General features: G+C 33.9%; 1 protein-coding gene across 7 annotated transcripts in view; it reads left to right on the top strand.

The window, feature by feature from the left end:
* LOC101892489 (trichohyalin) overlaps positions 1-18,272 on the top strand; it is a 282,665-nt gene that overhangs the window by 208,651 nt on the left and 55,742 nt on the right. The window contains exon 9 of one of the 7 annotated variants that reach the window (XM_059120573.1): positions 2,336-3,823. The exons of the other annotated variants lie outside the window; for them this stretch is intronic. Within the exon in view, the coding sequence (XP_058976556.1) occupies positions 2,336-3,823 (1,488 nt within the window). The remainder of the gene's footprint in view (positions 1-2,335; positions 3,824-18,272) is intronic. 7 annotated transcript variants of the gene reach the window in all.

Genomic DNA, 18,272 nt, shown 5'->3' with positions numbered 1-18,272 from the left:
ATTTTCCAAGGCAAAAAAATCGCTGGAGAGTATTTGCTATTCCATCGAGACAGTTTGCTGTTTCCTGCATTTCATTAAGAGGGGGGGGGGGTCTATACCTGAAACAAAAAGCTGAAAAGAAAGAAACAAATTATTAATAAAAACTTGACACAATAATAACTAGAAGGATACGGCGTGGTGTGGTTTCTTGTCGTTTTGGTTGATTTTGACATTTTCGTCATTTTGACATTTGAGTTGTATGGAGAATCCAAATCTCCAAATTATTGGAGTGTTCTGACAACCGAAAGATACGTTTCTAATTAGATTTTAGAATTTTGCACCTAAACCTAGAGGGGGACTACTGGTGGTAGGAAACAAGGGACTCACCCCAATGAAGTCGGTGGAGTTGACATTTCACGAAAGGTCCTTACGTTCAAAATATCTTCCTTAAAACTCTTACATCTCTAGATTATAGCGTTAAATTAGTGGAATCTCCTCCGTTATCTCGTTCATATGATGAACATATCCTGAAAAGGAACAATCACAAAAGAGTTAAGTTCAGCCGGGCTGAATCTTTGATAACCTCCACCAATAGGAAGGAATATGCACATTTTTAAAAAGAACCTTCGCAAAATGCAGCGAATGTTTTTAAAATTCCGAATATCATGAGTTACTTCACAGTCAATTCTCTCTCAGCGAAAAATCCAAATATCAAGTTTAAGACAATTATGTTAAAAAATATAGCTCAAATCATCAAAATTCCGGATAATGAGAGGTATCGTTATATGGGGGCTATACAAATACGTGGATCTGCGCAACAATTTTCTGTCACAGGAAATAGTATCACGAACTTCAAATACCAAATTTGATACAATTCCAGTGAAAAATGTGACAGCAAAATTACTCCTGTCCCAGACAAAAAAAAATAAGAGAACAAATGTATTCCCTGCGAAACCATGGTATTCCCTGCCGTACTCCCTGGTAAACATTCCCATCTTTCTCCACTATTAAAGGTTTAACAAAAAACAACACCAATTATGGAATTAAGCCTAACTATTTTGCAACAACAAAAATGCCAACACTGTCATGTCATTTTCAGAAACCTTATATACCCTTCACCATAGAATGGAGGGTACATTAAGTTTGTCATTCCTTTTGTAACACCTCGATAGGTAATATATTCTTGATCAGCATAAAATTCTGTGTCAATTTAGCGATGTCCGTCCGTCTATCCATCTGTACGTCTGTGGAAATAGCTCTAGCTTCCGAACGAAATGAAGTAGGTTGATAACATTTTACTCAAATGTATATTATGTCTGCAGGACTTTTGGTATAGCCCCCCTATAATTGTACCTCCCCATTTTCGGAATTTTGGTGATTTAAGCGACATTATTCACCGGAATTGTTTCAAGTAAGAATATACATATTCTCAATAGCTGAACTGTCAATATTGTTCCCTTTACTCACTCCCATTTGCTGGACTCTCGTTCGTTATGATTTGTACAAATTATTGGGTTATCGTACACAGATATTTTTGTAATGACGTTTTACCCAGGAGAACGAGTTCAAAAAATGTGTGTACCTTTCCTTGAATTGTATCAAATTTATAATTTTTGTTTTTCTATGACAACGAAAGTTAACAGTCATTCCTTGCATATTTTTCAATTTTTAGATTTTTATTCAATTTTAAAAAACACCCTGAGAAGTGGTGATTTTCTTTCGAGTTCACTTTTGTAGCATCATATATTAACAGGCCCTTAAATCTTTGAAACCAATGCACTTGTTATAATCCAAAAGTTAGGTAAAAACCTCCTATGTATCAAAATTTTTACATGTCACCCTATATTGAGGCAGAACGTGATATTTTCAATCCTACCAATAGCTCCTACATTGCCGGCTAGGTCACTTTACGCAAATACATCTTCGTTTTTTTTTAATTTAATTTTGTAGCACTGTGTAGCCAATTGAAATATTATTTTTCTCTTTGTGTTCAATTCTGTATGTGTGTGTGTTTTGTATTTCAAAATCTAACAACAATAAAATAATGAATACCAAAACCACAATCAAAATGAAATCTTCAGAATAAACGAAAATCTTCTTTTCACAAACAGAGAGGTCAATATTGAAAACCAAATGAAAAAGTTACCGCATCACTCTCTTTTCTCTCTCTCTCTCTAAAATTCAGTTAAACATTTTTTTCACTAAATAAATAAACAACGCAACAATAATAAAAAAATAACAACAAAAAGAGAAAGCAAAAACAAATTCCTCCCCTCAGAAAAAAAAACAAAAAAAATCATAAAACCAAACCAAGCACCCACAAAACCAAAAACCAATTTCAAATCGACCATTTCAGATGTACGGTAATTATCCACCTGCTGGAAGCCCACCATTACCAGATATTATAGGACAATATTACACAGGTGGTTACGGCAGCGGCGTGGCGGGTGCTGCCGCCAATTTGCCTTGCTATGACATGTATGGTCCCTCGACGTCAACGGGCTACCTCTATGATCCTACACTGGCAGCGGCGGCAGCAGGCATTGGCGCATATGGCGGTTATGGTCAGACCTCGCCTATACGTCGCCGACGTTATAGCATTGCTGGCCTGCCCTCGGCCTCAATGATGAACGATTACTATGGCTATCAACAGCCGTTGGGTCCCGCCCCCATACACCAGTCTTCCTCCTCGAATATTTTGAATTTGCTCAACGAGGCCCACAAGTCAATTTCCAGATCGTCACAGATACTGACGCAACAGGCCCGCCTACAACAGGCCCAGCAGGCTGCCGCCCAAACGGTGACGCCCCTATCGCACTATCCGGGTCGTGTGGTATCTAGCTATCCTACTTTGCATCCGGGAGATACCTCGCCGCCCTATCTGAACGATAATCTAATGCAAATGTCCGCGAGTTTCTCGTCGCAACCGAACATGTACTTCCAACAATATGGCCAGGCACAGCCGCCACCGCCGCCTGCGCCCTCGCAAATGCAAACGGCGGTCGGTGCATCGCGTCTCAGACCCGCCTATTCCGTATCGAATCTGAACTATCTGAATTATCCGTTAGGTGGCGGCAGCAAGCAATACCCACTGAGTAGCAGTAATTACATGACCACGACTGGTAGCCAGTACGGTGGCCACAATCTCTATACGAATCCCTCAGATCTGTCGCCCTACAATCTGCAAAGTCTGCTGCAGCAGCGCAACTTAATGTCCTCTTTGCACGCTTCAAATCCCGCCATTTCGCAACTCTATCAACAGCAGCAACAAGCCGCCGTCGTCGCTGCCGCTGCCCAGCAACAGCAATCCTCGGCCTACCAGCAGATGCTGGCCCAAAATATCCAACAGCAATTCGCCGGTACGCATCATTATGCCCATCAACAGCATCAATTGCCCGTTAGTGCACATCCCTCAGCAGCTCACATCCATGCCTCGGTGCAGCAGCAACTGAATCCGGATCATCAATTTCACATACATCAGCAACAGAATCATTTGCAAACGCATCCCCTGGCGGCATTGGCCAGCACCACGGCGCCATTCCCGGCCACGCTGACCAGCAGTGCATTGCATGATGTGCGCAGTTCAATGGGTGGTGGGGCTGCGACAGGACTAACCGGCTCGGCGGCCTATCACGACGCCATGTTGTATCCACCCACGCACCACCACACACATCTGCACCATCCGAGCACGTTAGGCCAACAACAGCAACACCACCACCACCACCCACAACCACATCATTCATATTCGACAACACCACATCACTCACATCATCAGCATCATCTGTCACCATATTCGAAACTAGATTTAGATTATCCAAAACTGCCACAAGAGCATAAACGCCAAGTAAGTTTTAAATTTGACGTAGATACGCTATCTTTAGATTCTTAAGAGAAAGCTAAATAGAATAAATCGCAACAAAAATTCAAATTGAGAAGAAAATTGTGCAATAAAAGAAAAACAAAAAAGAAATATGCTACAGAAATTTGCCAAAAAAAGAAAACCAAAGAAAAAACAATGGCTTCAATTGAAAACCAAAATTATTGCTTAATTCAAATACTACTGTCCATATTCAAAGAAAATACAAAAAAAAAACCAAAACCAAACCAAAAACCAAGAGAGTGCAAAAGAGAGAAACATCATCAAAAAAGAAGTGTTTATCACAGGGGTTCGAAACAGAGTCGCAGAGAAAAGTCTCTCTCTTTCTCTCTGACATTTAATCGAATGCTTGCGCAAAGAGAGGAGAAGTGATCAAAGAATGCAATATGGCCTATCCTCAAAAGGGAGAGAATCTAGCAGGGATGGGAAATCTGAATTTTTAGAAGTAAATAAATGAGGTTTAAAAGCTCTCTTTTAAGTAAACATCTCTCCGTTCATCTATCGATGGAAAAACAGCAAAATGTTTTTAGCTTTATGAATTGTCCTTCTCAAATCAACCCCCCCCCCCCCTTTTGGACCTCTTAACTTTTGGCATTATGTGACAACATGACATCTAAAAGGTTTTCTCTATCTGCAAATAAAAAATAGTAGTTATCATATGAGCTGATAAAATATTTTCAACAATTTCTTGAAAAGATTGAAAGCTTTTTAATTTTCTCCGCAGATAGAAAAAATCCTCTGTAATAGGGGACTCGTAAAAGTTTCTGTAAAACTTGCGGAAAGCTCTTCTGTAGACTGCATAAACAGTGTAATCAATACATGTACGACTTTTCAAAGCTAGTTTAGCTGTGAAACCTTCGCATCCCCATTTATAGAGGATACCTTCCATCGCTATTCTAAACATAGAAGACACGCAAACGTTTTTAATATAAAATGTTGCCTAATGCTTTATTATAAATAAAAGCAGAATACTTCCAAAAGTTCTTCAATGTAAAATAAATTCCACATTTTTTGGGAAATAGAGAGCTGTTGAAGATTCCCTACAAAATGGAAAAATAATGGTAGAAAATGCGCAAAAGCTCCTCAACATAATAGAGGACCTTTAAATGGTTCTCTCTGGCTGGAGGACCTTCAAAAGTCCTTCTTAAGACAGAGAATCTTCAAAGACCGCTCTACAGGTGAAGGATCTGTAGAAGCTTCTCTACAGCTGAATGATCTTTGTAAATTCCTATATATCTGGAATAGCTTTGAAAGCTCATCTATAGATAGAGGACCGTTAAAAGCTAATCTAAGGCTACATAAACTTAATAGCTCCTCTACAGATAAAGAATCTCTAAATATCTCAACTGAATTTAGATAACCTTTGAAAGCTTCTTTACAGATAGAACTATTTTAAAAAGTGCTCTACAGATATATTACCTTGAGAAGCTCCTCTATAGCTACAGGATCGTTAAAAGCTGCTCTACAGAAATTTTGATGAATAATCTATGAAAAGTAGAGTAAAATTCGATTCGATACGATTCCCTCGTCAAAGGCTCTGGAGGCTGGAGGATCATTAAAAGCTCCTAAACAGAATTTGTTATTAACAACAACTTTTGCAAAATCCAACACTTTTTTAAAAAAGCAAGGGCATCATAAGGTCATCTATAAAAAGATGAGTACAATAAAGCACGATTCCCTCTTCAAAAGTTTTTCTATAGATAGAGGACATTATGTCTTTCTAGAAAGCATACATTTACAAAGTTTTCAATTATAGCCAAGCTTCAAAAGTCAAACTATCCTTAATGCTCGTGCAAAAATAAGATGCCTCTAAAAGTTTTTTTTAGGATTAAGGTTTTGTAAAATCCTGATTCACATAGGAGCCCTCTGAAAGCTTTCAGGGTTTCAAATATGTTCATTCCTATGGCCTGCATTACTTCTTGTATGGTCCAGAACTATTTATTGAACAAAAGACCAGACTTTTATAAATAATACAGATTTTAAACTTTTGTTTTTGGCTAAGGACATTTGAAAGAAAGCTTATTGAAAACATTTTTCAATTAAATAACTTGTAGAGAAAATCGTCAGCAATTTTTATATTGTTGTATTTAATCATTTGAGTTTCTCAATTTGTTTAGGAAAATAAAAATTTACTCTAATTTCAATTTCGAATTTAGATTTTCCATCCCAGGATCGTCATCGAACGACCGATGAGAGTTTATACTACTCTCATGGGAATCTGAGTATGTTAATGCCAAACTCCGTCTATCTCCCGCTCACTTCCACAAAAGAGAGCAAGCAACATTCTTTCTGCGAATGTCATCGACGCAAGACACGAAACGAATAGAGTTACTCTTCGATCTGTAAAGCTTCTTTTTCTTTAAATATTCCTATTCAACAAACAAAAATATAACAAAATCGAATAAAATACTCACTTAAATACCAAAGGAATTTCTAACAAACGAATTGATTTCTTGTTGTAGTCTAAATAACATTTAATTAAACATAATTATTTATAATTTTTTTAATATACATGTATACATATATATATATTTTAATTTGTTTCCTATATATCGATATCATTATATGCTCTATATTTTAAAAATACAAATGACTAATAATTCTGTGTTTTTTTCTTGAATCATTAAAATGCATTTAAAACGAAAACAAAGCCATACCAAGGATTCCTGATATAAGCTACTACTACCACTACCCCGCTCCCCCACAAACCAACACGATATTTATTCACCCTTCTCCCTTCAACAACACCAGTTTAGGAAAACAAAAGAATAAAAACATAAACCAACAAAAGTGAGAGCTAAGCTAAATGACAAAAATAAAGCATTTCTTTATTAAATTTTAAAACAAAAACCGAAACAGAAAAATATGCCAAACGAGAGTAAAAGTACATTTTTGTTAGGGAAATTTATACAAAAACAAAATATTTAAACAAAACAAAGCAGATGAAGAAATTATCAACAAATTACAATATGCCACTTTCGTCGCCATGTTTATTATTATAATTATGCTATTTAAGGACAACAAAACAAAACAAAAAAATACAAAAACAAACAGACAAACAACTCGTCGTAATATTTGAAATATGTTTGCAAATATTCCAATTAGTGCCTAAAACAACAAGAACAACAAATACTTTATTTCTTGCCATTCTACTGTATAATGTGAATCTTAAACAAATAAACAACAAATAAACAAAAAAAAAACATAGAACAAGCAGCCAGCCTATTCTATATATGTAACAGCAAATCTTTTTTTAAAAGTCGTAACAATAGCAGATGTTTTTTCTAAGCATTTTAGCCGATTTCATAACCATGTTGTATCATTCGTGTAGATAGAGAGAATCGATCGCCAAGGTTGCCATATTGTCGTGGACGGAGTGTAATAATACCATTGTTGTACGTTGACAAATAAATACAATAATTAATATACAATGTTTAACATATTATTTGTATCGGCCACCTCCCCGACTAAGTCGGCGCTCAATAGCATGGTGGATGTACATATGATGTACATTTTTTACTTACACCTTACTTGGTCACAATTCTATTTATCAATCGGATCGGATCGAAATTATTGACGGCGGTAGTTGAATCAGCTCTTTCTAATTTCGATGTCACCATATCTTTAATAGGAAATATACATTTTTACACCCTGCACCATGGTAAAAGAATATAGATAGACGCATCGACACAGCTGCTGAGACAATGAACGGTCAACCCAATTTTGGAATTGAAAATGTTGAATGAAAAATTATTTAAATTTGTAAAAATTCTTGAAAAATGCATATCATAAGAACCTTCGCTTGGTTTCGTATATGAAAACTTATAAAAATCTATTTATTTTTGAAAAATCATTTAAAATTTTTTGACATATCAATGTTCCCAAGCGTTGATGCAGCCCCACACAACTACACAAAACCCTCTCCACCCACCAACCGATATCCGGTATTTTGATAATTGTAGTCAATTTTTTCAATGACATTGTCTGAAGATCCATAAAAGGAGTTCCTTCTAAGTACTTTATCCCCTGGAAGAGTATTGTCTATATAAGTCCCCAATATCGTATATCCCCCCATACAGCGGTACCTCCCTAAATTCGGTCTTTTGATGATTTAAGCTAAATTTTTCAATGGAATTTTCTTAAAATCAATACTAGAGGTTCTTTCTAGGCAGTTAACCTCCTGGAAAAGAAATGTGAATATATGTCCACATACAACGGTACCTCTTATTATTCGTTTTTTTTTTATGATTTTAGCGACATTATGAACCAAAGTTGTTTGAAATTTCGTATTTAGAATTGAAAAACATTGATATAGCAGGCCCATGGCTTCGTATAGCCCATATACAGACGTACCCCCCCCGATATTCGATATTTTTACGATTTTAGGGACATTATTCACCGGAGTTGTTTCAAATTTCGTATAGTTCGTAATGGGAATTACAGTCTATGAAGGCCCAGGTCTTCGTATAGGCCCCATGTATCAGTACTACAGCCTGTAACAGAAAATTGTCTATGCAGGTACAGCTCTTCGTATAGCCTCTATAAAACGGTACCTCCCAATATTCGGTATTTTGATGATTTTTAGCAAAATTTCTCACCGTATTTTTTTCAAGTTTCGTTTTTGAATATTGTAATGGCTTATGACAAATGTTGCCTATGCAGGACCATGTCTTCGTAAATACCCCAATATAACGGCTATGGCCTTGTACCCATATAATGCGTACTGAGCCGTATTGATAATACATACCTTCCAATGCAGTTTTTAATTTTACTGTCTTGGATGTCATTGAAGCTGATCTCCTGTTGGCACTAGGATCGTATTATAATCGGGAAATGGTTTTTCAATAAAAAAAGTCCCAGTCCAGATCTCCCCTCTTAGCACCAGTTTCAATTAGGCATTTGTAATAGGATAGGATAGGAGTCTCAGGTAGGAATCAATGTTTTACTTGAGGCAGTAACAATTGGTTCAAGCATCCGGTCCGCTACAATATTTTCCATCGACTCTCCATCATCATCCATCAAACATTTTGGATGGTATGACACGTGGCCTCTATTTTTTCACTCATCCGTTGCCTTGAGCCTTATGACCTCGACGGTCGCTTCATACCTTATCTAAAAGTCTATTGGGTTTACATATAAAATTGTCTCTAGAGGCCTAGTTGGTGTTGTCATTATTGCACCGCTAATGCTTAAGCAGCGCAGTCGTTGGACTTTCTGTAATATTTTAGTATTACATTTTATATCCATAGTTGTCCACCAGACGACCGATGTGTATGTTATGAAAGGTCTATTTATGCTTTAGAATAGCCAGTGTATCATCTTTGGATTGGAATTCCATTTTGAGTCTATAACCCTTTTATACGGATGTTTTTGAAACGTTTTATTTTTTTCTACGAAATATAAATGTGAGTGAGAATATAGAAAAATAAAACCTAATTTTTTAACTGCCATTCTATGTTGTGATCCACTAAAAAAATACTCAGTATTAAACTAAGGCTATAAAATCTATTGAACACTGCCATATACACTTAAGAACAAGTAGATAACGTCTATCTCAAGGTACAACATTCCTTCCTAAACACTCCAACTATGACAATATAGGCAATCCGATGTTCATCTCACCAACCTTCCTCCATGGTCATCGTAACGTTACAACTAAAGACTGTAAATATAATTTACAATAAACCAAAGATTTCGTTTAGGTATTTTTTTCTATATTTTGTTTATAAACAAAAACTTTATTTCAAATCAAAATTAGTGCAACTATTAAAACGAAAAAAAAAACAAAGGAAACAACTAAGTTTGCTTTAAACAATTTATTAAATCAAAACCTTGATACCAAAAAAATAAAAGCAAAACCTTATATTCCCCAGCAATGTAATTGACGAAAACTTTAGACGAGAAACTGCAAATAACCAAAATTAAAAACCTCTTTCTCTTCCCCTATATGGACAAAAAAGAGTTAATAAAATAAGAATCTGAAAAGTGAAAGAAATAAAAAATATGTGTGTAGAACTAGGTCCCTGCAAACAGTTATATAATTATGTTTTTAATAAAATAATAATTTTAATAATAAAATTTATGTTTTTTCTTAATTGTAAAACATAAATGTTTTATTATTATTTTCAAACATTTATTTGTGCTATGTATTAAAAAAAATCGCAATAATATGTTAATTCTAATTTTTTTATTCCCTAAATATTTAATTTAAAAAAGAAAAATATCTATAAACATTGTTTTATTTGTGTTTATAAATATAGAATGCCAATACTATTATTTAAAAAAAAGAATTAAATATCTCTAAATATATACGGATTAAGCAATGACGGCGTACGCGTATACGTCAAATGAAATTCGCTGGATTTGAGATTCCATATTATTTGACGTACACGCAACTGAATTAATAATGATCTATCTAGTATGTGTAAACGTACTTTTAATCCCGATAATATTTATAGGCAAACACACTATAAGGCTGTCGTATCAATCTTGTAATTTTTGAAGTACATTAACCCTCGGGTCAACTGTTATATATCCGTATTATCCGAAACTATATGTGCAAATTACGATTTTTAATTGTTCAAGGACATCAATTGTTATAAGTTGTCTCTTTGGACCAAATCCATTTCGGGACATTTGGAGTCGATCTAGCTAAGTCCGTCCGCCTGTCTTTCTGCTGGTTGGTGCGCACGATAACTCTCGAAGGAAGTACCCGATTTGGTCCAAACTTGGTGCATCGTAATATTATTATCAAACTTAGATCGAGTTCGAAGATGGGCAATATCGGTCCACTCCTACTGGTACTTCCCACACAAAAGGTCAACATTTTCAAAAAATATTTTATTGCACAGAAAGGGAAAAGGGTAATCCGATTTCGCTCCAACATTGCAAATCTTAATAGTTGTCTCAGTGCAAAGTCAGGTGCGGAAATGGACAATATCGGTCCACTCCATCAAGTACCTCTCCCACAAGTACCTCAATGTTTTGAATAACCTAAACGATTATAAAATCCGAAATAAGCATCCGGTTCTCTTCATATTTCACACATCCCATTATTCCTATTAAAACAAGATCTGCTGTGAAGATGGAATATATAGGACCACTCCTTCTGCTAACACTCCCACAAAGGGTCAACTTTCTGAATATCCATAAAGCTCATAAAACGCGAAATGAACATCCGATTTCATTCAGACTTTGTACATCTTAATATTTCCATCAACACAAGATCTATTATAAAAATGGTAGAGATCGGACTATTCTTTTTAGTACCTCCCCCACATAGGGTTCAACATTTCAAAAGCAAAACGCTCAAGGAAAGCGAAATAAGAATCCAACTGTCTTCGAATTTCACACGAATAACAAGAACTGCCCAGAGTTATTGCTTCAGTAAATGGGATGGCGACAGAAGTCTGTGTGTTTACGCTTTCGTTTCTAGTAGACAAGTGAACGTAGAGGTCCTATGTGATCAACAAGGATCTCATGTCTATCTATAATACACATACAAATACAGACAAGTGAACGCAGAGGTTCGATGAGGTTCGCAGAGGATTCCTTGTCTCTTTTTACATCTACAACTACTTCCAATGAGAGCAAACCGACAACAACCAATTCCTAGCGGCGATCCGCTCAATACAGTCTCCGCCAAGGGAGTTGTAGAGGAGATGTCTGTTTACCAATCAGCATCCGTGATTGACGGGAATTGGGAAGTTGTGGTAGAACGTGTCGAACTTAAACACCCACAAAGGGTATCTCACCCACAAAGGGTCACAATACTCTTATATGTCTTAATTTGTGAAACAACTCAGCGAATCTTTACAGGTAAATGTTTCTCTCAATCAGAAACCTAGGATGACTATGGAATTTATGATTTCGCATAAAATTGGATATAAATGTTCGATCTTTTTAAAATTTTGTCCATTCCAATATTTATACCCTACACTACAAGGTGGTCAGGGTATTTTGTCTTTGTGCATTTGTTTGTAACAGGCAAAAGGAAATGAGATAGACCCACAGTCCCTTTTTCTTGATCTGCATAGAATCACATTCTGAGTCGATTTATGCATGTCCGTCCGTCTGTCCATGTATTTTTGTAAACAAAGTACAGTTCGCATTTATTACCCGATCCAGATGAAATTTTGCACAAACCATTTGTTTGACCTAAGGACGAACCCTATTGAAATTGGAGATAATCGGTAAAAATTTAGATATAACTCCCATGTATATCTTCGTCCGATTTGCCAATTATTGTGCACCAAACGTGTAATATCAGCCCGAATAGTATGGAATTTCGCACATACAACCAAATTAGGCCTGAAAATAAGTATGCCAAATTTGATCGAAATCGGATATAGCTATAGCTCCAATATATATTGTTCATCCTATTTGTTATTTTAGTCCTCCGCAGCCGAAATATGCACTCTGTAACAACAATATTTGGGGAAATATATCAAATACAGCTCAGAAATATCTTTGCTAAATTTTAACGAGATCGGTTCGGATTTCGATATAGCTCCCATATATATCAAATGGACAATACAAGTCCGAATTTAAAAGATACAAATGCTTCCGCATATTTTGTCTTTCGAACTTTAAATTATAATTATAATCATAGCGTGTATGATTGAATTCTCCCATAAAAAACTTTTAATTGTTATGTGGAGCTCTACTAAATTAGCAAAGTGGTGTAGGGTCCATAAAGTCGTCCCAGCCCGGCTTTAAGACTGTCTTTACTGGTTTTATCTGTAATGGATGAAGTATGAAACTTGAATCTGGTAAATCACTCACATTTCAACATTTTCACAAAATTATCACATATCTCATATAAAGTCAAGGAAGTACCCAATATAGTTCAAATCAGACTGAAAGAAATAGAAATATTGGTTCATTCCTTCGGAACCTACGTCATAGAGAATTAACAATTTAAATAATCATAACAGTTGTCAAAATATTTTTAAATAATCGAACATTGGCAGAGGGAACATCTGTCGGAAAAACTGACTGATGCTTTTTAACTTGTTATTTTATAAACACAAATAAAATAAATTTTCAATACTTTCCTTATAATTTATGTAAACTTTTAAATAACATAAAAAAAACATTTTTTAGTTATTTTTATTTTTCTAAAACAAAAAAATATATATCTTTATGTAGGTATAATGTATTATTATAATATATATAAAAAACCATAAAATAGAGTGTGATCAATTAGAAAAGAAGGTCAATTATAATTTAAAAGTAATTAATAAAGATTCAATAATTAAAATATTAAATATATATTATAATATGTAACGAAATGTTAAAAAAATAACAAAAATAGATATTAACAAATATAAACTAGCAGCAATGTGTATGTATTATTAGCAAGTATTATTATTGAAAATAAATAAAAAAAGAAACAAACAAAATAAAATAATTAGTTATAAACTCAAAAACCTCCTCTACCATACCAATGTCCTTAGATGAATTGTAAATTCTGTGTTTAGTTTCAAAACCAAAACAAAAAAAAAACTCGAAGTATTATGAAAGCCTTTTCTTGTAAAAAAAAAAAACATGTGTTTTTCCCCATCATACAAGACTACTCCTTAATCCAGTAACTTGAAATTTAATTTAATTGTGTTTTATGTTAATGTAGTTGTTAAACTTAATATTAAACAAACAAAGAAATTAATAGTAATTAATATTTGAATCGATCGAAAACAATAATGAAAAATGGTTGATTTTTATACCTATCTGTGCTTTGTAGTGCTCCCTAAACACAAAAAGAAACTAAAAACTATGTTCAACTATGCTAAAGTTTATCATAAATACTCTTCAACACCAAATTATAAATATAAAAAAAAATATAATCACAACAATTATTTATTGGAATAATGTAAAAAAAAGCATCAAGCATCAATCATTCTCATCAAAAATATTTAAATAAAAAAAATAGTAATTCTTGTAGGGGTTTTCTTTCAGCCAAAAATTAATAGAAAAACGACAAAATCAAAAAAAAATTGGTCCATCAAAATGTGAACCTATATAGTTCATTTGTAATGCATCTCAACGAAATTTTATCAATTTACTTAATTTCATTGGGAAGCTATAGTAATTTCCACAAATGGACGGACATGGCTAAATCGACATAGAAACTTATGCTGATCAAGAGTAGCTCCTAGCGAAACTCGTACAGCTAAAGAAATGTTTTATTTTTTTTATAACTTCCAAAAATAAAAAAAAATACAAAAAATGTTTTTTAATAATTTAAAAAGCCAAAAAAACATAACATTTTAATTCTTTTAAATATTAAAAGAGATCATAATTCAATGTCAAAGCCAAACTCGTACACTTCGTATAATTTAAAGTATTTCTAGTCATTAATATTTTCTGTGCATTCCTTTACTTTTTTACAATTTGTAGCCTATTTGGCATACTTTTAACAAGTGTTCGGCAAACGCTCAATTTCAAGTTCAATTTTTTGCCGTTCTTCCAACAAAGCTTTCTTCAAATCTTTCTTAGCAAGATATGGAATGCTGGCGGATTTTTCCATTGAGATAGCTCCATAAATTTTTCTATGGGGTTTATGTGTGGATTCTGGGCTGGTGTATCCATGACGTGGGGACAATTATAAAGCAGCCATGACCGCACTTTATACGTCTTGTGTTTCGGATCATTGTTTTGATAAAAATAATAATCTTCGCCAACGCCGAACTTTTCCTTACAGAGTGGCAAACTTTCTTTCAAAATGTTAAGGTACATAGTCTGATCCATAATAACCTTAATGAAAGGCAATACACTAGGTCCAGAAGCTGAAAATGAACCATCACCACCGTGCTTCACTGTAGGCTTAATATTTTTTTGGCAAGGAGCGCTTCATTTGCTTATCTCCATACATAAGACCGAGCTTTTCCTTACAGAGTGGCAAACTTTCCTTCAAAATGTTCAGGTACATAGTCAGATTAATAATACCTTCAATAAAATGCAATACACCAAGTCCAGAGGCTAAAAATAAACCCCACACCATTACTGACCGACCACCGTGCTTCACTGTAGGCTTCATATTTTTGGCAAGGAGCGCTTCGTTTACTTATCTCCATACATAAGGTCAGGCATCTGAACCAAAAAGTTTGAATTTGCTGTCGTCCGTGAACAGCACATTCTTCCAATCTTACTTCTTTATTTCGCTTGCTGACTAGAGGTTTATGTCTAGCTCTTCTTCCATTGTAATTCGACTTATGCAATTTATTTCTTATTGTTTGAGGGCAACATACTTTTCCTAAATCCTTTTCAGCAATTTTTGCGAGCCTCGGTGCACTCAACAATGGATCCTTTTTGATTTTCCGTAGAATATACTTCTGATCACTCGAGGTAAATATTTTATTATTTGCCGTTTTGGATTTATTTTCTACACAACCATCTGCTTTGAACCGTTCTATGATGTACTGAACTGTAGATTGTCTTCTTTTAACAATCTCAGATTTTTAATTAATAATTACTAAATTTCTCACTTCAACAGTGGTTTGTCCTCATTGTCTTGCCATTTTTTATTTATTTTTTTTAATATTTAGGTCAGTAAATTACAGAGCACGTGGAAATTTGTGATAAATTAGCTTTTAGGGACTTCCCCAAATACACTTTCCAACAATTGCATGAAGTTGGACGCAGTTGGAAACAGGGTTGCCGTGTAAATGTAAGCTGTACGAGTTTAGCTATTGCTTAGAAATTTGATCAGTTTTAGAATAAATTATTTTGTTAAATAAATAAAAACAGTAAACTTTTGTTCTACGGCTAATAAAAAATATAGGTTTTTTCTGGTAGTGAATTTGATAACAATCATGAAAGAAAATTGTTTGCTAAGTGTGCCAGTTTCGCTTGGAGCTACTGTATATATTTTGTGGGGTCTAAAATGGTTATTTCGAGGAGTTAATTAATATACCCTCCATACTATGTATGGTGTTTTGATTTTTCACTCTGAAATTGTACCTTGACCAAATCAATGTCTTGGACCATGTAATCAAATGGGTCTTCGAACTACCGTTGCTGAGTCTGTACCTTTTTCATTCAAAATGTTCAATTGCAAATTTGGTTTCACAGTTCATTGTTCTGTTTCGTTGCGACTACCTGTATTCTTCTACAATGTTATTCTGTTATGTGGCGTTTCCACTGCACTTGATTCGCTCTCTATTTGTTGTTTGACTCTTAACTATGAAAAAACTACTTAATTCTTCACACAAAACTCATATTTGTACATTGTTCAAATCAAATCACTCTCAGAACAACGAAAAAATATGTCCCATCCCTAACAAAGAGAGCATTTATCGAAAAAATAAATTATGACATTTAAAAATTGAAAATAGAAAATTTTTATTGAAATTTTGAAAAATTTTGGAAAGACTGAAATTTATGAATGAAAACTACAATGTAGAATAGGGTATGTACATTCAAACGAAAGTAAATGTTGTTTTCTCTCTCATCCGAGGTACGCATTTTGTCCACAAGCTGAAATTTCCACAGAAAACTGGAAACAAAAGGAAATATTTTCAAAATTTTTGTATCGGCAGAAAAAATGTTTGACAAGTGTCTCTCCAGCAGAATTTAAAAATAGAGAAACACAAAAATATGTTCAAAATGTCAACATTTACACAAAAAGTTGAAAACGTGAATGAAAATTATAAAATTAATGATGTAATAAATCTTTGGGAAAAAACAATCATTTCTTCTATTCATATTAGTGAGAATTTAATGTATTTTAGTATAAATTCCCATTAAAATCAAGAACCAAAATTTTGAAAAAAGGAATTTATTTACTATGAATTACGTATCGGGCCGTATGAACTGGTTAATTCGTGTACCTAACTCTGAGAGCGAACAACGTTGTTCGGTTTCCAATGGAAACATGCTATAAACGCAAAATATTTGCTATTCAAAGCACGGTGATGCCAGATTTTCGAATGTAAATACGAAAAAGCAATAGAAGGTAAAATTATTTTCATTTGGTACAATTCTTCTTACAGAGTAACCCCACCTGGTGTTAAACAAACTTATCGTATGCTCCTTCGGTAAATGAGTAATATCGTATCCCAAAAGAGAATCATTTTTTTATTTCTTTTTAAATTCTAATCAGCTGGATTGCTACAGTAGATCGATAGAACTCACCAAGATATTTTACAAAATAAAGAAAATATATATGTTACTTTAAAAAAAACCTACAAGAATTACTCGAAATACTGCCGGCTCATATCTCGCATCAAAAATTAATAACCTTCACATTGATTCACCATTTATCATCACCCACAAAGAAGTAACGGCATCTTCATCATCGTCACCATCATTATGAACGGTTACAACGACAAAATATTCAAAATAAGGGAAGGATAACTAACAGGAAAAGAACAAAATATATAAAAGAACAACAACAACAACAAAATTCCACCAAATGAGAAACTGTATTACTAGAAACATTAGAGTCTCCTCTCCCTAATTAATTCCTCTTAGCATTTCATACCACATAAAACTTAGAAAATACTAAACAAAAATAACTACAAAAATATGTTTAAAAAAATATAAGAAACCGAAACATTTACTCAAATACCCAACTTTGTATACAACTCCCCGAACATACAAACATTTCATATACATATATACTACAAACCCCCAAGCAGCCCCCCCCCCCTATATATAATCATTAAAATAGCCTACTAAATTACCTACATATACATAGACTCTATATACACATACTTATATATATATATATACTAATACAATTTATATTCTTAACTTTTTATTTATATATACATATATATTTATATATAATATACTATACACTTACATACAACAAAACATATATTTAATACAAAACTATACTTGAAGAAAAAAACAATACATATTTAATACTATTATTATTATATTATTCAAACAAATACAAGTATATACTTAAAGAGAAGAACAACAACAATAACAACCAGAAAATCATGTGTTGTATTTGCATTTATATAAATATACAGACACACACACCTCAACTCAAATACCAACAACAATGTAGCTAAAACTACTTAATTACAACAACTACCAAGTACATACACATATACATTCATAACCATGTAAAACAAAGGACAAAGCGACCCATCCAATCATGTGTGACACTTCAAAGATAGTCGAACATTACTTATGTACACACTTTGATTTGCTGATTTAATTCAAATTATTACTTATTACGAAAAATAATTGCATAAATAATTAATACAAACATTATATTACACATGTACAGGCTGACCCTAAAATGAGTGGACAGATTTTAAATTGTAGTAAATGGGCTCAGATTCCATTGAAATAAACATTTGAAAATAATGCTTTCAGAGTGATTATACCCTACACCACAAGGTGGTCAGGGTATTATGTCTTTGTGCATTTGTTTGTAACAGGCAGAAGGAAACGAGAT

The sequence above is a fragment of the Musca domestica genome, unplaced genomic scaffold (genome assembly GCF_030504385.1).
Source record: "Musca domestica strain aabys unplaced genomic scaffold, Musca_domestica.polishedcontigs.V.1.1 17, whole genome shotgun sequence".
NCBI classification, from domain to species: Eukaryota; Metazoa; Arthropoda; class Insecta; order Diptera; family Muscidae; genus Musca; species Musca domestica.
The sequence above is the reverse complement of the archived record's forward strand: the minus strand, read 5'-3'. Positions and strand labels throughout refer to the sequence as shown.